Source organism: Acomys minous (genome assembly GCF_964271855.1).
Source record: "Acomys minous genome assembly, chromosome: 5".
NCBI lineage: Eukaryota > Metazoa > Chordata > Mammalia > Rodentia > Muridae > Acomys > Acomys minous.
The window spans coordinates 28,466,507-28,487,705 of NC_140494.1; the positions used below are offsets into that span (position 1 = coordinate 28,466,507).

The window sequence follows — 21,199 nt, forward strand, 5'->3', positions numbered from 1 at the left end:
AAATAAAAGTAAAGCTACCAAACTATCCAAGAGCTTACTCTTTACAGATAACCCTGCCTCCTGATTTAAGAAGATGGAGGCTTCTTGAACTCTCACTGTATCTCACACAGAAGAGGGGACTCTCCCGGGCTTAACCCACCCCACTGTGCTTCCTATCTGTAAGTCTCAAATATCAGTGCCAAGAGCAGGACCTCTCTAGATCGCCCAACGGTCCTGCTCCGTCTGGCTCAGGGTAGTCCTCGGTTCTCTCACCTTGCCAGGGACTGTTCGGATGCCATGCGCTGCAGGTCAGAGGGAGGAAACCGTGGCAGCTCAATATTTCTGCACTTACCTTTCAGAGATGAGGAGGCAGGAGTAGATCAACCAAAGAGTGAATAATTAGGACGCAACCTTGCTAGCCGCTATGGACACAGATGAGATTCTGGAAAGGCTCAATATCCAGCCGGGGAAAGGATTTTTAAAACGCATTTTAAAAACAGAATTAGGTTGTCTTGCCCAAGAACCAGGTCTCTACTCTCAGTTATAATTTTTATTTCGGTGTGTGTATATCTATTCTTTCAAAAAAAAATTATGGACATACATTGAGTTATGAGAAACCACACAATATAGGAAAGTATACTTTGAAGCGCTTGATCTGTCTTAGAAGTCGTTACCACAGCTCAAATGGCCAACAGAATCAATCATCCCTGCAAGTTCTTTGTACCACTCTCTGTCACATCCTTCCCCGTGCCCTGCCATTATTGATCTGCCTTCTGCTGCTGTAGATTACTCTAACTATTCTATACGCAGCATCACACAGCGTATTTTCTATTCTGTTTCTTGCATTCAGGATACCTGGAATAACAGTAACCCATATTATCGTATACTTCATTGGTTTAGTCCTTTCTAATGTGGCATTTTACTCCATTGAATGGAGAGGTTATAATTTTATAGGCACTTAGGTTGACTTCAGTTTGTACCGTTACAAAAAATACTAGGATAAAATATTTGTGTGTAGATGTCTTTACATGACTAGATGCTCCACCTCTCTTTCAGAAATACGTAAATACATAAGCGCATGGCATGGCACCAACAGAATTGCTTTTCTGCACCCACTTCCTTCCATCCAACAGTGAGAATTCTAATTGCTTCACATCCTGGCTGAAGGTCCGTCTGCGTCTTTTGGCCAGCAAGTGTACATAGGAGCATCTCCGTGTAATTTCAGTTCCCGTTCTCCGTTGCTTGAAGCTGAACGTCTTTCTGTGCGCTTAGGACAGACACATCTGTGGATTTACTTTTGTGAGGTGCATGTTTAAATCTTTGCCCGTTCTTATCAACAAGACCCTGGGAAATTTATGTGGCGTAATTGTGTTTATGTTATAGAAAGTTATACAGGCAGAAACTAGTGAGGATGTGACACTAGGTGAAGCTGAGGGGTGTGGGGTTGGGGAAGAACAAAATATATATCCAATTGGAAGAGCTTAGCTAGTGCTGTGGGTAAGAGACACTTCTCAAACAGAGTAACTGTCAGGTGTTGAGCACACACCTCGTTTGCTTGTAAGTTACTCAAGGCAGAGGGAATCTGGCTCTGCTGGACACAGGGTTCAGAGTTATACATACACATATCCAATACAAATGGCTACACTTTGGATGCTCCCTCTGAAAGCTTATGAAGGTTTATTGCTATTGTGTTGGGACGGGAGTTGAGACTTCTGTGGAGTGGAGCGTTTAAAAGCGTGCAGGCTAAGTCCTCATGCATGGATGAAACCCTTACCCTGGGTGTTTCTTCCTCCCTTCCTCTCTCCTTCCTGTCCCCCTCTCTCACTCTCCTCTCTTCCCAGGGCCATGTGTTTTAAGAAGCGCTACATCTTGCATCACCACTGCAGGGCACCAGGTGGAGATTTCATACCAGATTCTTCAGCTCAGGAAGGTGGTTCTCATTGGACTAGTTCCTGAGTGTAGTTTAACTTTTCTCCTTGAGGGAACTCCTATCAGGAGGACATGGAATGTGGGGCTCACAGACCGTACCTCCTGAGGAACTGGTGTAGGATGGCTGAGATGGAACATGTTCAAAACCCAGAAATTTCAAAACTTGAGATTTAATTTAAAAATCTCATCCTGAGAATGGAAGGTGTGGGACAAAGCTCTCCTCTGTTTCTGTGCTTGGCTCAGGGGCACGAGACACAACCCCCAGGTGGCTAAGGGTGGCCGGCCACATGAACTTGTCATGTGTTATCTTTCCCCGCGCAAATAAAGCATGGCCCTTGTCCTGAATCCCAGCCGATGAGACAAGATTCATCCTCAAGACTCATCCCTGTCTCACATGAGCACCACCTACTTTACCGAAGGATGTCTGAGGCTGGCTGCTCGTTCTGAGCTGTGGCACTGTGGGAAAGAAGAGTCTTCCTTCTCCCTGAAGAATTCATCACTAGACCTCCGGACTTGACTGCCAGCCAGGCACTCTCTGCAGAACCCCCATAGAACATCCCCAGTCGCCAGCAGAGCTCATCTGGCCACTGAGAGCTTCTGCAGTGCCAATCTGCAATCTGCAGGAGCAAGCTGACTGGGCCTTCATTGCCACCTGACTGCGTCTCAGGGCCATGCGCTACCTACTGTCACCTGGCCTGATGTCGACAGCAGAGCTAAAAGAGCAATAACACTTATTGTGGAGAAAAATCTCCTTTTCTCTCACAATCCTGGGCTGGACCGGACATCCTGTCACATGGATCTCATCATTTGGTGTTCCATCCTTCCCGGGCCAGAAACCGATGTTCCTGAAAGAGGCATAACTTGGGACGCTGTTTCTGTTTTGATGAAGTAGAAAACTCGTCTCATAGTAAATGGATTTATACTACTTAACATTGTGTTAAGAGACATGTGACTTGCTTCGTCCAAATTCTTAATAGTTATTTGACTTAGTCCCTTTTCTTCCATTCCCAATTTTGAAGTGCTTTCTAGAGTAATAGCAATGTATTTTGATAAGTTATTACTTTTTACTATAAAAATTAACTTTGCCATAATTTTACTGTATAAGGCCAACTGTTCAATATATTTCCATAAATTAAAAAAATTAACTTTATGTGTTGGTGTGCATACGCTGTAGCCACAGGTGAAAGTCAGAGGACAACTTTCAGGGGACAGTTGTCACCTTCTCCCTTGTTTTGAGGCAGGGTCTCTCCCGAGTCTGCTGTTTTCCATGCTAGATGATCTGACAATCTCTGGGTCATCCTCCTATTTCTACTCACAAGAGCATGTGCTAGATTATAGATGTGTGCCACTGCATCTGGCTTCTTAAAAAAAGGATGTAAGTTTAATCCTGTGATGGAGATGCCTCAAGGCTGGATTTAGGCCGTTGTAACCCACCTGGTGTGGGTGCTCTACAAAAGCAGTATATTCTCTTATCTGAGCTCTCTCTCCATCCCCAACTTCCAGCTTTTTAATGTAGTTTCAAAGATAGAACTCAACTGATCACACATGCATATCAATTTCCCTGGCCCTGAATTTTTCCATATTTAATGCAATCAATAATCACAATTTACATACTACTACTCTTAGCACAGTGTAAAAGCTAAAAACAATGACAGGTATGATTTGTACAAGGTAGAGGCAACTAATGTCTGGTTAGCTTTTTAATTTGTATTTTAAATGACCGATAAAATTAAAGTACCGCTCTTTTTAAAATAAACTTAAACCTCGAAATTTAAGTCTTACTCACACTGTGGAAGATTACACACATGGATTACACAAATGGATTTTCTTGCTTTAGTTCACCCTCTTTAAGTTCCAGGGTGTTTTCAAGTCCAACAATGTGCCAACAGAGGCTGTGACAGCTGAGCAGGGGGCAACCTTGAGGTCAGCCAGCATCACTCCTGGGTCTGCTTCTTGCTAGGAGTGCTTTTAGCAGCAGGAACCCAAAGGCTCAGACCATCACAGCACTTAGCTTTATTTAACATAGAGACTCAAAGGTGCTATGTCTTTTGTTCTGTCTAGTCAGTCATCCTCAAACTGGCCTTCATTATCCTTTACTTCAGGGCTAGAACTATGGTGCCTCTATTAATAAACACTTCAAAATCACACAAGTGTCTCAGATAGGAAGAATGGGTCGGGGAGTATGGACTTAGCACTCTGTGCACAGATGTTAGCTCAAGTGTTTCTCCTAGCTTTAGTGCAGGAGGGGGATGAAACCTGGACCAGGTTAACTTGCACCAAACATGCAGGACTGTTAGGATTGATTCAGACCAACTCTAACATCCATATGCCCAGGCAGAGCAAAGGGACAAGCACACATTCTGTAATAGACATGGATGCTTCTGGAGACACCCACTCTCTGAAGAGTAGCTTGCCCATGTAAGAATACATAAACCCAAGTCCACGTGATCACCGCAACAGTAACTGAGAAGACCACGTGTAAACCACCCAGGCTTATGGAGACGAGCACTCCTCTAATGATTGACACATTAGCAGTTGCCGGTGACTGAAGCAAGGCAGTGTTGCTTCTCCTAGGTCCGGATGACATGTTCTGTTTGTGTAACTGGGTGGGGAAGAGGACGGAGTACCTGACTCCTGATGGGGAAAGGGAGCGGAGGGTGAGGATGGGGGTTCCCAGCGCACTCATCGTCCGCCATCTCTCTGTGCCTCTGCACATCTTCAAGCTGCTGCTTACGGACCGCGTCCTGCGAATCCCGTCTGTCCAATAATCTTGATGAGAGCATGATTTGAAGAGAAATGTAATGTTTCATTTTAGGCAAGGAAAGATCAAATAAATTACATCATACTGCAGGACGGACTTTGTTCCACCATGGAAAAAGCAACGCAGGGCAGAACAATTATAGTGTATTCAAGCGCTAAACAACTTTCAAGCAGATATATTGTTTGAAGATACTTTATTAAGATAAAAAACTTTCCATTACATTTATCTATAAATCCATCAGAGACCAAAGGAAAATAAATAAAAAATCTGTATCTTTAGGGACATTTTTGACTCCGTCGTTTTGTAACTCTGACTTTACATGTTTTCTCACTTTAAATGACTACAGTTTAGGTACACACAATGATTATATAGTACCAGGAATGTCAGCCTTATAGACGCCAAGTTTCCATGCTACTCAGTAAAACCGTGGCTATTGTTATAATTTTATCTCTTTACTTTTAGGCCACTCTAATTGGAAAAGAAGGACAGCATTCCATACTAGGTTCAATGTTAAGAGTACAGACAAACACTGAAGCACCGCTTTTCTCTCAAATAGTGGTTGGCAGTGCATCCCAGGAACTGCCTGCTGAAAGCTAGGAAGAAAGTGCTATCTCCTTGGTGGTGGGAGTGCTGAGCTCAGAGAGCACAGAGCAAGGCCTGTGGCTGCAGGTATCAGCAGCCTTCTCTTGGCCTAGCTTATTACATCTTAATTCAATCTCCTTGTAAGCATCAAGAAACAGCACAGGTAAGGCTACATGCCACCTGATTCCTTAAACTGTTTTTATTCCCATTTTTCCTAGAGAAAGATTGTTCGGTTGTGGTCTATAAGGTACAGACATTTATATTTTCATAACATTCTATCATTTCCACTACCTACGTGGACTCAAAATTTCCGCTGCATTATACAAATTCTATGCCAAAATAAAGAATGCAGATAACAATCCCCAGATGAAGAAAAACAATTAAAGAAGATATCTGAGGAGTGACATCCCCAGAACACCCTATGCCTGTATACACTCCCCAAGCATCCTCAGTACAGAGCCTAGCTTTACAGGAAGTGCGGGCATTGCCCAAAGGGCAGAATGTTTCACCCAAACCAACTCTTTTAAGACGTGTGCTTCTAGACAGGCCACACAAGGCACTGGCTTCAGAAGAGGAATCTGGTAATCTTCCCATCTGTGTTTGAGCTGCATGGCTTTACTTAAAGCTGAACTTGCGTGGACTGTCTTCATTATTCTAATGATCTGACTCGTGGGCTTGAACACATAATGAGGTCACTAGAGCAGTTCTGCTTCTAATTCCCAAGGAAATTTGACATGACTTAAGAAACGCTTGCCATGTCCAATACAGTATTAAGTATTGGACAGCAGTGAACATGTAACATGCATGTGGACTTATCTGCCAAAAGGTCAAATATTTACATGGAATGTTGACCTTGCTTATAAAATTACTATTTTAAATTATGATATCTTTACATACAATTTATTTTATGAATAGCCTTATCTGATAATTAAAAAATATGCCTTTCAAATATCTCATAAGTATATAAAATTTCCCCACATTTTATTTTTCTTTAAACATGAAATTTAAACTCTTTACAAAGAAACAAAAATATTTTTTATGAATAACTTTTTGTATGAAAATCACAGATGTGATGCTTTTTCTATTAGCTAAACTGTCCTGCTCACAGGACTGGCAGATTGTGCTCTCTACTGAACTGTGGCTATTTGTAGTACGGCAAATGATTCACTTGCCAGAGACCTGAAGAGGAAAAAGAAGACGTCATCTAATACCTAAACATGCATCTTCCTTCAGGACAGGCTGGTTGGAATCTGTCAGTGTTGATCACACTGGTGACAAAGCGGTAACACAATATTAGGTTTCTAAAACACACTTTAGCACAATTTAAATGTGTAGTGACTGCACAAATCAGAAACATGATCACTTTTTCCTTAACTGTACTCTAAAATATGTGTTATATGTCTTAGAATACTTATCTCACTCTTCTAATTTGTTAAAAAAAAAATTCCCAAAGCAAGAGAAGAAAACTTTCTGACTCCAGAAATGTCTTTTGAAGAGTGACAGAATAAAACAAGGGTGCTGTATGATCACTTCTTGGCCTAAGACATTTTTACTAAACCATGAGGGAAAGTTTTTATCTACAGCTATAATATTATTTAAGTCCATTTCCAGGCCTGATGCAGTGGCATTACCTGTACTTGGGAGGCTGAGGCAGAAGGCTGTCGTGTTTGAGGCTAGCGTAGACAGCATAGTGAGACTCTCAATTTAAAATAAAGAGAAGAATCAGATTTTCCCTTATAGAATATTTGCAGCATCACTGATATGTATTCACAAGGATCTCCTAAGCAATAATATGTGAGCCACTTCCTCAAAAAAAAAAAAGCGTTCCTACTTAGTTTTAAAATGTGTACACTAAGAGCATGTTTCGCACAGAAGAGGTGAATGAATAATCTTATTTCCAGCTCAGTTAAGTCTGTGGAAGTGCTCAAGGCTGCTAGCTTCATGCTTTCAACTGTAAGCGTGCAAAGAAAAGGGTTGTGAGCACATCTGAGCACAAGTGAGGAATGAACTCTGAAGCATACTGTCTCGCACACCAGAGATGGATTAAAGACAACCAGGAAACTCAAATTTTGCTAAGAATACAGAACTGTGCGGAGTTTGGCTTTTAGATTGTACAGCCATGTGCTACAAATAAGGATGTAAAAGATATAAAAAAGACCACCATTGAAATTTTATGAGGATTTTACATCTGTGACAGTGATACAGATTATTAAAAAAAAAAAAATCACACCCAAAACATGGTAGCTGACAAACTATGCACTCTGTAAAATGACAATTAGGACACTTCCCTGAGTTACGAATGTAACCAGCTCACTGGGACCCAATGGGTATCAGTCTCTAATTTGTCAAACGCTGTTTTTAGCTCATTAAATGCCACAGTGAGATCATCATTTATTATGGTTTTGTCAAAGAGATGGCCATACTGATTTTCCATTATCTGTGCTGATTTAATCATTTCTTGAAAGTCTTCTTCCTATATATATAAAAAAAAGTATGAACAAATTAAGTAACCAGGCAACTGTATTATTTCACATTCAATGGAAACACCCTTCAATGACTTTACGTAAAGCTATGATGTTTTCAGATGGTACACCAAGTAAAAAACAAAATGACCTTTCCCATCACAAATTTTTGGTTGATTTTAGCTGTTAAGGCCACTTTTAACTGAACTCCATTCAGGGTCATCACCATCTCACCATCACATGGACACATCACTATTAGTGTAGATATGGAAGCTGCTCTTGGGTCTGATGCTCTGGCTCGTGGCAGTGTTGTGTTTGCTCCCAAGAAATAATTTATAAGATAAACTACTTTCTCAAGCATTACAGAACAATAGTTCAAATGCCCCTTCTGTGGTTCAATAGAAGTATTTCAACCCTGTAGGGCCACTTTTTTTTTTTTTTTAATTCCAGGAGCTATTTTAGCTAGGTACAAAACTCAGGACAGTACATTAAGAAGTATAAGCCACATCCTGAAAATAGGCCATCACTTACAATTTATGTTTACTGAGAGATAACATTAGTGCTACTCAACAACTTAAAGCAACTATGTGACAACATCTGTCCCTCAAGGACAAAGGTCACCATTTTAGAACAAAGAGCAACCACCATCAATCAAAAGCATGACCTGTGCTTCGTAACTAAAATCAACAGTTCACAGATTAACCCAGACTAAATTAAAGAGGAGCTAATCAGATGAAAGAAAAAATGGGTTTAATATTATTTGTTCATTTTTGACTCAAAGGTAGAATTTGAGAAGAATGAAAACAAAAACAATGAAAGACTTGCCAGGAGCCAGTGATGGACCAGCCTGACTTTATCTTAAGATTAGAAGCCATCTTTTTATGAGGTCAAAATAAGTTCATTCCTGTTTTCTGTAAAACTTAAATTTGACCAGGTCTTGACCAATTTTCTGGAATTTGACATGTTCCCCACCCTATATCCTGACCTCTACCTTGATAAGATATTCTCCAAGTAATGTGAAAAAGTTCAGCCAAGTTCTATGTAACCAAAATTCCTCTGGAAATCCCCCAACCCTTGAAAATCTCCCACTCTTGCACTTTTTTTTTTTTTAAAGCTGTCTTCTCCTATGTTCCATGATATTTTCCCAAACCCTGATGTGCGGAGATATGCCTTTCTGACAGAAAATAAAAGCTTGAATAATTTAACCAAAGAATTTGGGTAATGGTCTTTACTCTCATTCAGTGGATTAACACAAGGACAGCCATGAACATCTGAAGCCATAACATCCAATGACACTTGTAGGAGATACAAACATCACTAGGGAACAGTTTAGCCTCCTGATTCTATGACCCAAATGGTGCTTCTACTTTTTCTGTGCTAAAATATAAAATACAAGGCGACAAAGCAAATAATTAGAGTTTTTGTTTAGACTACTAATGATAAACAGAAACTGACTTAGAGACTTTATGCTTTAAAAGGGGTTAATCAAAGATAAAAACTAAGTCGTCTCATATAAATGATTGGCTTTAAAAAAAAAAAAGCAACATGCATGCACAATACCATACTTTTGTTTTTGTTGCTTTTTCTTTGTTTTGTTTGGTGGCATTAGAAATAAACCCAGAGCTTGGTGTATGCGAGGAAGCCCTCAAACCTGCTGGTTGCTACTCCCATTGCAGCTGTTGGTTTGAGAGAGAGAGTCTTGCTTTGTAGACCATGTTGGTTTCAAATTTGCCAAGCAGAAGAGAATGACTGCTAACTCTCAATTCTCCTACCCTGCCATCTTGGATGCTGAGGAGGACAGGAGTGCAGTGCCATATCCAGCTCCACAGAGGAGTCAAGGATCTATTTAATATGAACATCAAGTCATATCACAGGAACACAAAAAATTTATAATGCCATTGTTCAAAATAAATGCACACACTAAAACACATCTTCCTTTTGAGGGCTCTGGATCAGGTCTGTGAGAGTGTCCCTAAGTACTGTGTACAGGGTTTAGGTTCTATTCACATGATGACTAGGAATCCTGACACCCACCGTGAAGGGCTTTGCAGTCCCTTGTTCATCTCTGCTTGAAATAATCTTGGCATTTTTCCTTGTCTCTCTCAAACGCTCTATGGATGGAGGTTTTATAAATATCACATAGGGTTTGAACTCCAGTGTCCTTAAATGTTTTACTGTCTGCAAGGGAAAAAAAGTTGGGTTTTTTTTTTTCATATTTCTTCATAATCACATATATTCTTGATTTTCTAAGGAGAAAATGTCTTAAAATTATTCGTTAATTAAGCTGGTTATTATTTAAACAATTCTTGACAATTAAGTAACAATCTCCTGGATAAGCAGCCAGAGAAAGCAACTTTCACTTTAAACGTTCTAATGTGGAACACAGTGGCTAACAACATCAGAAAACTAGGTTCTAGATGAAGGCTCTAAAAGATGAGATCGGTAATTTCCTGTCTGTAAGCTGTCCCAGCTCTTTCACACTCACTGTTAGAAGCCTAAAGGTATAGTCCAGCAGCCTCTGCTCTCCCTGAGGTCTGCCAGCATCCCAACCCCCACCCCCCATCATTTGGAGAAGGGTCCTAATATACAGCCCAGGCCTGCCTGGGAATCCTAATGCTCTTGCCTCAGATTCCTGAGTGCAGGATTAAAGGCATGTACCAACACACCAGTTTGTTTTGTTAACTTATTCTTCTCCCATAAAATATATTCCAACCAGTTTCCCCTCCCCCAATTCCTTCCTGTCTCCCTCCCCAACCCCCCAACCTCCATTCCCCTTCAGGTCAACTCCTCCCCCATTCCCTTCATAAAAGAGCAGAACTCACAGGAACATCAGACAAACACGGCATAACAAATCACAGTAAGACTATGCACAAGCCTTCATGTCAAGGCTGGGTGGCTGGGTGAAGCAACCCAGCAGAAGAAAAAGGGTCCCAAGAGCAGGCAAAAGAGTCACCCCAACTCCCATTGTTAGGAATCCCACAAGAACATCAAGCCGGAACATATATGCAGAGGACCTAGTGCCAACCAATGCACATGTGAGCCCTGCGTAGTTGACTCTGTGGGCCATTTTCTCCAGGTGTCCTTGACCCCTCTGGCTCCTACCATCACACCTGGGTTTTCTTTTCTTTTCTTTTTTGGGTTTTCGAGACAGGGTTTTTCTGTGTAGCCTTGACTGCCCTGGACTGGCTTTGTAGACCAGGCTGGCCTCGAACTCACAACGATCCACCTGCCTCTACCTCCTGAGTGCTGGGATTAAAGGCGCGTGAGCCACCACACCTGGCTCACACCTGGGTTTTCAAGTGTTGACTTCTGCACACTGAGCTGTAGTCAAGGGAAATGGACTGAAGGGTTAGAACTGAGAGACATTGCTCCTCATGAGGCCTCTCTACTCCAAAGTCTGAATATTCCCTAAGTCCCACTGTGACCTTATGTAGATGGGCTCCATGTGTGTGTAGGGGTGTTGGGGGGGTGGAGAGCCACAGATAGCAGCGCCCCCTGCTGCTTCCCTGTCGCAATGCTCCCTTGAGTGAGTCCCTTATGCACATGCACAATGCACCTTTGAGCAAGCCCCTTATGCGCATGCCTGAAGGCACAGCGTGAGGTGGCCTGATCTGAACAAGGCATAGCGTGAGGTGGTGTGATCCGAACGCACCAACCAAGAGCGACAACATGGCAGTCTCTGATAGGACCAGGCACACTATAAAGGTTCTGTTGGAGCTTTTCCCGGGGTCACTCCGGTAGTCCAGGTTCCTGAATAAACTGCTGCAAGAAGAGTTCCCGGTGTTGGTGTCTTTCCTGCTGGTCGGGGGCGGCATCGACAGGGGGGTAGGTGGTGAGGATGGGGGAGAGGATGCGAGGGGTGGGAAGGCACAGAGGTGCAGGTGAAAATGCCTTCAGTGAGTCTGGGTCCAGTACACAGGCAGGGAGTTCAGAACAAGCAGGAATGCTGCACTCCTTCCTGCCTGGACAGGAGACAGCTTCCAAGTTTATGCTAGGGCTTATCTGACTCCAGCTTCTCCATCCCTAAGAGGTGTGGAAGTCTTTCTGCAATTGGGAGGCTAAGCATCCCTGACTACCACCATCACAAAAGGAGAATCTGTGGCTCCCGAAGACTAGGGCAATGCTGGGCTTGGGTACCAATCAGATGACAAGTAGTTTGATGTAAGAGTTGAATGTTTTCACCCACTGGCCTTCTTAGTTCGTTCAAAGTGCCCATGAGAGACCCCTGGGTGATACACAAGGTCTCTTGCAGCATCTCAGACAAGGCATTATAAAACAGTGCCTCATAGCTCTGCTGGGGTTTAAATGTCTACATTGCATCCAAGACTAAAGTTAGAAAAGCAGAACCAAGATCTAAAATGCCCGTTGTCGGCCTATAAACACTGAGAATAAGACATAACACAAAACATGTCACGTATGCAGCAATGTAATACATTATTAAAAGATCCTAAATAAGCACGTAACAGCCAGAGAACTTGACTCAGTACAAACAAGAGATATAAACTCCAACCTCGGGTTTCTTCCTCTTCTTTTCTAATAACATTACACCTTTTTTTTTTCCTCCACCCAAAATGTCTCAACCTACATTTAAATGAGCAGACGTCATATGAGGCTCATCGTGCGATGCCTCAGGAGGCTCAGAGGGAACTGCACAGCATTTGGTTTACTCACATGAGGCTGGACATCCAATAGACAAACTTTGTTCTTCGCTAGGACAGAGCGAACTGAGTCTATGCTTGTTCCATAGTAGTTGTTTTTATATTCGCCATATTCAATGAACCTGTAGAAAATCAGACAGTCATCTGAATGGTTTGTGACCATGAGACAAGCAGGAGGCAAGTTATACTTCATAGGCGAAAGATATTTTTGCTGAACATGTCATTTCTTTGCTGTATTTAATAAAATAAACAGAGCCAAGCATTTCAGCAAATGTCAACTTAAAAAAAAATCGTCTACATTTTCAAATCACTAACACTTGCTTGTATTACACTTAAGCCCAAAAAAGTACTTTAGTTCAGTAGAGTGCTAATGTTTTCCATCACCCCTTTCAGAACTAATGCAATGCAATAAAACAGCGAATGAGCCAAACAATAGAAACTACTGGAATTTCACTGCACACTACAGAGTAACAGAGCTGGGCACCGTAGCCACAGGAGCTGGGAGGTGCCTAATGGAACCAGGGCAGCGATTATGTGCTATAAAAACACAGTCATGGGGCCAAACTTGAATAAAGCATTTTGATGTTTCAATAAAATCCCACAATACTGCGTTAAAACACGCCCTGCTTCTGACGCCCTGGAGTAGCCACACCTCAGCAATGGAAAACGGAGGGGGGGTGGAGTAGGAGCTGGCTGGAGGACACCTCGGTGTGTGCTTTACTCCACTGCTGTGAAGTGCCTACGGGAGGCGAAGGTGTGTATGAGAAAGATTTGCGGCAAACATATCACATAGCTAGCCACTGATCTTTAAAATAAGGTCCTATGCAAGTTACATGTTGACATTCAATTACTGAACTGGAAAAAAAGTCACAGAAACACACTGGGTAGCTTCCCTCATGCTAAAATACGGGTTTAGCTGAACAAAGACATAGCAACTCCTGGTACTTTAAAAAAAAAAAAAGTAAACATCAGTAATTGCGAACAGAACAACCACTTTTTAAAGGCTTCAAATATTACTCTAATAAGTGAAATGCATTTCAAGTGGAAGGGAACTCTAGGCTGTCTAAGACTAGATAAATAGGCAGCAGTTGAACAATTCTGCAAAATGTTCACATACTTGTTATTTTGAACGTCTGTCTCAAACAAATGTTTGGAAATAAAAATATATTCCACACCATCACTCTCTTGGCTTCTTCTTGCTCTAGTGGTGTCTGTAACAAGACAGAAAAAGAGGTGAGAAAATCCTATTTCAGTTACCTTAAAGTATTAAAAGGAAATTAAGGACATTAAGTCAGTTTCCTATACAAGATTTAAAAACACGCAAATGGAAAAAAAAAAAGCAAATTAGCTGCTAAAATATAGTGGAGTATAAATTCAGACTTTTCCACTGTCGTTACAATGTTAAGACTTAAGATCTAATTGCATCATGGGTCTGAGCTTTATTCATACCTTTGAAGAATCTTTCAATACAAGTAAAAACATAAAAGTAGAGTTTAACCCATTCCCCAGGAAAACATCTTTCTTTTGGGGAAAAAAAAAATGCTTAGCATATCACTTGCTGACCTTTATTTGCTGAAGTAAGCATACTGCTGGCAAGGTGGACAGTAAAGCGTTTCTCACAGAGCACACAGCAGGTGCCTTCCTGTTCTGTTTTCCTAACTGAATGAAACCAAATACCTCCATGTGTGATTTGCCACTCCTGCCAAGTCATTAACAACAGCATCTTAGTCTAGGATTCAGCTTGCAAGCTTGTCACAGTGCTGCTTATTTATTTCTGAGTGAATGAAAGGGACAGACAATGTAGGATAGTGGAAAACAATGACAAAGCGCAATGCTTTCCAATGTGGCCACACAGTCAAACCCTACTGCAGCCTACCCTTCCTGCTCTCACAATCGAAACCCCTGGATCCCTGACAGTTATCTGAGCACCTTGAAAATACATCAAACAAGCCAGGCATGGTGGTGAACACCTTTAAATACAGCACTCTGGAGGCAGAGACAGGCAGATCTCTGTGAGTTCGAGGGTAGCCTGATCTATAAAGTGAGTCCCAAGAGAGCCAAGTCTACACAGAGAAACCCTGTCTTGAAAAAAATAAAAACGAAACAAATACACAAAACTGGAAGGGTATGGAAGGAAGCGAATCTGCTTGGGGGAAAGGCTGATTTTATTTGTTTCTCTTAGAAGCTGTAGCACACTGGTAAGGAGACAGGGGCTAGATCTATCGTGCAAATACAAATGGTATGCTGAAAATACATTGGACTTAAAAGAAATGCTGGGGTTAAAAGAGTGAGGTAGTGAAGTCAAGGAACAGCAACTAGAGGGACTGTAGCTGGGTGTAAGGCAGCCAAACTCTGAGCAGCTAAGAGAAAGGGCAGGGGCTCTAGGAAGCAAGGTCAAGGCTGGCAGGCCAGCTGGCTGAAGGAATCCGGTGAAGCCCTGGGAGGCCTCTCACAGCCTCATGTGTCTGATGAAGCTAAACGCAAGTGACAAAACTGTAGGGAGGATGGCTTCTACTAAATGAGCTTTCCCCTAGTCCAGAGAAGAGACTCTCCCAGATCGCCCCTGTAGATACCGAGGGATGTATTGGATAGTTAAGAAAGACTGAGGCTACATCTTGGTAGCTCTGCTAAGGCTATCGCCTCCCTGTGGTGAAACACGCGCTGGACACATGAACACTGAGAACAAGGAGCAGTGTGACAGCTGCGAGGCTGACAGTGGCAGATGACTAACTCCGTTACAGAGAGCACACGGTCAAGACCCACACTTAACAAGGCAGAAGTCAGAGATAAAGCGGGGTGGGGGCTTCGGCTGGGCGGGCAGCATGCATCAAAGCCTGATCGCCAATCTAGCTGGACCAGGGGAGCCATGGGCCCTCCACTGGCTTACACTCAGTATGCTCCAAGAATGAACTGATCTCCATAGAAACCGTGCCAGTCTTTGTTCAGCTCCTGCTACAGCCCTACAGAAAGCCCGGGGCAAGCATCTCCTGGGTTTCCCCTGCCCTGCAACCCCTTGGACCATGGGGATTCCTTTCCTCATTCCTAAGCAAGGACCACTTCCCCTGGTCCCATCTGCCTGTGCCTTGTCCTCACTGGGGTGAGACAGCAAACCTGAGAGCCACCATCCCAGTGAACTTTTGGAGACCTTTGAGTTGGAGCGCTTGAGTCCCTACGCAGGTGCACCCGAGCTGAAAAAGATCTTGTCATTGCAGAAGAAAAAAACACTCAGCAAAACCAAGGAGGAGGTGGGGGCTGGGCATGAGTAAAGAATGTGGAGAAGTGGAGAAGGCATAGAGAAGAGCACATTCATTATCTTTAGGACCAACACTGGCCTAAGAATAAGTTTTGCCCTTGTGTATACAGCTCAGATTCAAACCAGTGGAATTTATGAGTATGATTACCCAGTCTTTGGTCTAAGCTCTGAATAATGGGATGAAACACACACGCATGCGTGTGCACAAACACACACACACACACACACAGGCGGGGGCGGGGGGGCGGGAAAGTTTGGAGAACTCAACTGAGATGTGCGCCATGCACAGAAACCTCATATTCATCCTTGAGCCACAGCACTCTAAACCCACAGCACATACAAATGAATGGAACTTAGTGTCTAAATATAACATAGTTGAGAATGTGCTAGAGTCTCCAGAATTTACATCAGGAGACAGCACTGATATATTCACAATATAAAAATGTAACCCAAAACTATACAACATAAAAGAAACAAGAAAACATTACCAGGTCTCAAGGGAAAAGATAAGAGACGACCTCAAATGATCGGGTATGTAGACTGTCACAGACTTTAAAGCAACTATTGCAACTATACTTCAGAAAGGAAAACATCTGAACTGGATTGAAACGGAAAATTTGCCATAGAAACACAAACTATGACTGAGTAAGTAGAAATGTTATAACTAAAAAGAAACAATACAGACAGAAACAAACCACTAGAAGGCCCAGCAGTAAAAGAGGTTTAAAAAAAAAAAAAAAGCCAGTGAGCTTGAAGGCAGAGCACACAGGAAGGAATGCCATAGTCTTTCCAAAGCAGGATTAAGGACTGATAAATTTTATTCCTTCATGAAAACTAGCAATACATTTCACAGTAGGAAAATATTTTGTTGGGTGTATGCTACATGATACATACTCAAGAGCAGAAACAATATTTAGATAAGTAGTTTTTTCTGCCTTGGAAATGGGGCTACATTTGTTTATTAATTTTGTTGTTGATAATGGCTGGTATTCCTTTACCCAAAAGTAAGATGCATAAATAAATAAATAAATAAATAAATAAATAAATAAATAAATCAAGCCCAACAACACAGAAGTCTAAACTGAGACTTCTCTCTGCATTCATTTGCTGGCAATAAAGAAAAGACTCTGCAGGGCTGGAGAGATGGCTCAGCAGTTGTAAGAGCACCGAATGCTCTTCCAGAGGTCCTGAGTTCAATTCCCAGCAACCACATGGTGGCTCACAACCATCTATAATATGATCTGATATGCACCGTATACATAACAAATAAACCAAAAAGATTTATTAAAAAGAAAAAAGAAAAGACTATGCTTGCCCAACTATAGGAGTTTTACACCATGACCAAAGCACATACAGCACACGTTTTTAGGATCAGTGGCCTATACAGAGCCACCTCCGCTAAGTTAGACACTTTCAGAAGTACACCGGCTAAGTGAGTAAGACACCCAGGACACCAGGAAGCTCTCAGGGTTAGCCATGGCTCCTGGCCTTTTGCTGCAGAAGATTCCATGCCTAACTAGGACAACACTGAAGGAGTCCTCACGTGCCTGTGAGATGATGGCCAGGGCTGTCACAGTCTAACAAAAATCTCAAGTGAGGCATCCTTTAGACAGCTAAGTCTTCTAGAACACGGATAGTTTGAGCTCTACAAAAGCACCGATCCATGCGAAGATGAAGGGTGCGCAAAGCCAGGCTAAGGATTTGGAATCCACAGATCCAAATGTAATACCTACCTACCACAGAACCTTTTGTTACCGGCACTGCAACTGTTTGAGCCCAAGAACAGCAGCACTTACTAGACTTAGCATCCCTTAAAATACTGCCACATGCTGCACAATGACATCTTATATTAGGGAACACATACTTGACGGTGGCCTCGCAGATTATCTAGTGACACTGTAGCCAGCTTAGTTAGTTATATGGTAACCAGTTCAAATGATAAAACCACACAAGGACACACTTCTCACGATGAGCACTTCCACTGCCTTTTAAGTGGAAATATGAAACACGCAAAAGTAGTTATAAAAACAGCACAGACAGGGGCCCAATCCTGGTCACTCAGCTTTCTCCAATAATATTTGCACAATTATAATATAGCCTCAAACCCAGCATGTCAGATGTCAATGAATTACAATTTGTTGAACTACAAAGAGTTCTATTTAACATTTAAAAACCAGACTGGAACACAAAAAAGTTGACATACAAGTCTTACATCAATGTGTGTAGAGACTGTACGTGTGTGTGTGTGTGTGTGTGTGTGTGTGTGTGTGTGTGTATTACAAAGACTAATGAAATCCCACGGATCAGCACACCCATAAGACCAGTACTCTAACAAGCAGCAGAACACCACGCCCCATGAATTCCACTTGAGTTGCCTTCCTAGCCCCTGTCCACAGGTTCTCTAATGGCACAGACTACAGCTGCTGAAGCCTTAACAGATGGTCTCTTTTGGACCTGCGCCCTTCTGATACAGTGAGAACAGATGTAAGCTTTAAAAGGGGCGTAGGTGAGAATGCACGCTGGAAACACCAAGGAAAGTAAATAAGAGGCCTTGCAGCTGGATATGAGATGGCCAAGCTAAGCTGATATGCAGGAGGACAAGATGGCGGAACACAGGGCCTTCAGTCTAAGCAGGTCTACTGGCTTCCACTCTCATGACCTCCCACCGAGGACAACACATGTCACCATTGGCCTTCTGCGTACATTTGCTTCTAATGCAGCCAATCACAACAAACTAAACTGTAAGTAAGAGCAGCTTCTAAGAAACCCCCATTTATTTCGGACAGCAGACAGGCTTGAAGACAGGGAACTAAACATGAGGCAACAACAACAAACTCTCACAGACAGCAAAGGAAAATGGCCCATGCTAAAACTACAATCTGGTCATGCAAACATAAGAAGAAATCACAGTTAAATGATGTGCAGAAGACCCTGCAACGAAAGTCAAAGGCCAGCGGTGCCTGCAAGGCCAGTGGGCTGTAATCTGGCAGGGGCTACTGGCCAGCAGATAGCCAAGGCCAGAAGCTAATCTACCAGCCCACCTAATCGGGCAAGCAGCCCAATATAGCCGGTTATCATCTCCACGGGCTGGGTCAAGGGAATAGGGATGGTAGGTGGGTGGGGCTCCCTACATGGCTTGGGTCATGCCATACTCAGAGAATTAGCCAATCTTAACAGGAATCCCCATAGCCTAGCCCATTTTCTGCTGTAAGGCGTGAAAGGCTCTAGGCCAGCAGCTCGATGGCTGTTCCTCTCTGGGGTCTTCCCCTGCTCTCTACAGTTCCTATTTCCCTCATAAAACAAACAAACAAACAAAACAAGAAGCTAGTTCTCACTTTCTCTTAATTTTCCTTAAATAAAATTTGTTTCCACTCTGCTTACACTCATGTATCCGTGTGTCTTTAGTAATAACGACAGACAATGAGCTCAAGAGCCACTGACTCGGTTGTCTTTTGGGGACTATTCAGTGTCTGGCCACCTAATCCCCGAGACCATGTGCACCAGGGCTGGGAAGCTCCAGTGCTCGCAAGCATCTGTGTCACTCTTCCTCAGTACACTCTTTATGGAATCAATTCATAGCCCCGGCAGCTGCAGACTGCTAACCCTCAGCATTCTAGCATCCTCTATGCAAACAAGTCATGCCTACCTATTCTACCCATTACTGGTGGCATCTGGGTAGCTTTTAGCCTGAGACACTTACAAAGAAGATTTCTAAGAATATCAGAGTACATGTCTTTGTTGACTTCACACACATTTCCACTGGGTGTGAAAGTAAATTCGTGGCTCCTCTGGTATTTGTGTAGTTTTATAATACTTAGTTTTCCAAAGTGTTAACCTGAGCTCTCGTCAATGCACAAAAGTTACATAGCTCCATATCTCTTATAATCCACCAATTCTAATGGATATTTAATGTATGTTTTAGAAAAGAACACCATAGAGGCATGTATCAAACAGAATACTACTATATCCAAATCGGAAAGCTTTCTCTAAAGTTCCAGGGTCTGCCCAAAGTATTTTGCAAAGTAATACAATCTGAAACTGCAAAATCTATCTTCAAATATATTCCTCTTGAATTACCTAGAACACTGAGGTGGTGCTCTGGCTGCACATACATGACACCACAAGGCACTAGGGAGGCTTGCTATAGACTCAGAACTCAGTGCCCCCTTCCCTACAACCTGAGGGGGGATCCCACCAAACCTGCGAGACACTCTGCACAGGAGTCTTTAGGCACTAATATGTTTAAAAGCATGAAGAGGGACTCTTTGGTGGGACTGCTTGATACGATCTTAGTATCTGGTGAAACTGGGGCCAAAAGCTTTGTTCAACTCTCACAACAGGCTCTATCTGACAGGTAGCATTTCTCTTCCAAAGAAACTAAGCTGCACCATTCACTTGGCTACAGCAGTTTAAAAGAACAGAGCTACATGGAAGGGGATGAGAAGTGTCTTGCTTTGAGCATGAGGTATCCTAATCGGCTCATTTTCTGCTGTTCCATGTCTGGCAGGACCATCTTTGAGGGCTGCAGCCTTCAGCCCTTTGGAAGTATAGGCTGGCTTCCAGTTCCAGCTCTCTGCTTCCAGATTCTCTATCAAGTGCACAGGCTCAGCCACACATGACCACTGCCATGCATTTGCTACCAGGATGGAATCAATTTCTTTGGTCCCTGAGGTTGGTACTAGCAGGTACCATGTTCACTCTGAAAAAACTAAACTACCTCAAAAAACGATGTCATAGAACCTGTTTCCAAGTCCAACTGAATCATCTTTTGTACCCCGGTCCTCCTGGGGAAGCATCCAATCTACCCAGGTCCTCCTCCCAGGGAAGCATCCTCTCTACCCAGGTCCTCCTCCTGGGGAAGCATCCTCCCTACTCTGGTCCTCCTCCCAGTGAAGCATCCTCCCTACCCAGGTCCTCCTCCCAGTGAAGCATCCTCCCTACCCAGGTCCTCCTCCCAGTGAAGCATCCTCTCTACCCAGGTCCTCCTCCCAGGGAAGCATCCTCCCTACCCAGGTCCTCCTCCCAGTGAAGCATCCTCCCTACTCAGGTCCTCCTCCCAGTGAAACATCCTCCCTACTCAGGTCCTCCTCCCAGGGAAGCATCCTCCCTACCCAGGTCCTCCTCCCAGTGAGGCACCTGTACCCAGGTCCTCCGCTGTGAACTGGAGAAAATACACCCTGTTCTATGCTGCTTTGTATAAATCAGGACAAATGAGGAAAATGATAAAGCTACTTTCCCCCTTGCAATCTGTTTTGAACCTTCTAGATTTCTCTGACAATCATGCACCTGATAAGAGTAGCAACTGTTTGGTAAAATTTTCTAATTATCTGTATAGTAGAATTCAACATCTGTAAGAAAAGAGAATTGAAAGAAAAAAAAAATGAAGGGAAAAACCCCTGCACTACTCCACATGTTCCTTTACTTTCATCTTAGTTGCTGAAGGCCAGAAGTCCCCTCGCTTACAGCTAAAAGTGATTACAAACAGTAATTTGGAAAAATGTAGTAACAAGAGTAACTGGAGGTGGCAGAGCAGTGTAACTTAAAACACTGCTGAGCGCTTCCAAAATGAGAGAAC

At 42.9% G+C, this 21,199-nt stretch overlaps 1 protein-coding gene across 5 annotated transcripts in view; it reads right to left on the bottom strand.

The window, feature by feature from the left end:
* Positions 1–4,845: 4,845 nt before the first annotated feature.
* MPP7 (MAGUK p55 scaffold protein 7) overlaps positions 4,846–21,199 on the bottom strand; it is a 194,563-nt gene continuing 178,209 nt past the window's right edge. For all 5 annotated transcript variants that reach the window (XM_084781083.1, XM_084781081.1, XM_084781080.1 and 2 more), the window contains 4 exons: positions 13,489–13,582; positions 12,385–12,493; positions 9,748–9,891; positions 4,846–7,724 (listed from right to left, as the gene is read on the bottom strand). In XM_084781083.1, coding sequence (XP_084637209.1) covers positions 7,545–7,724; positions 9,748–9,891; positions 12,385–12,493; positions 13,489–13,582 — 527 coding nt within the window. In that variant the 3' untranslated portion in view covers positions 4,846–7,544. The remainder of the gene's footprint in view (positions 7,725–9,747; positions 9,892–12,384; positions 12,494–13,488; positions 13,583–21,199) is intronic.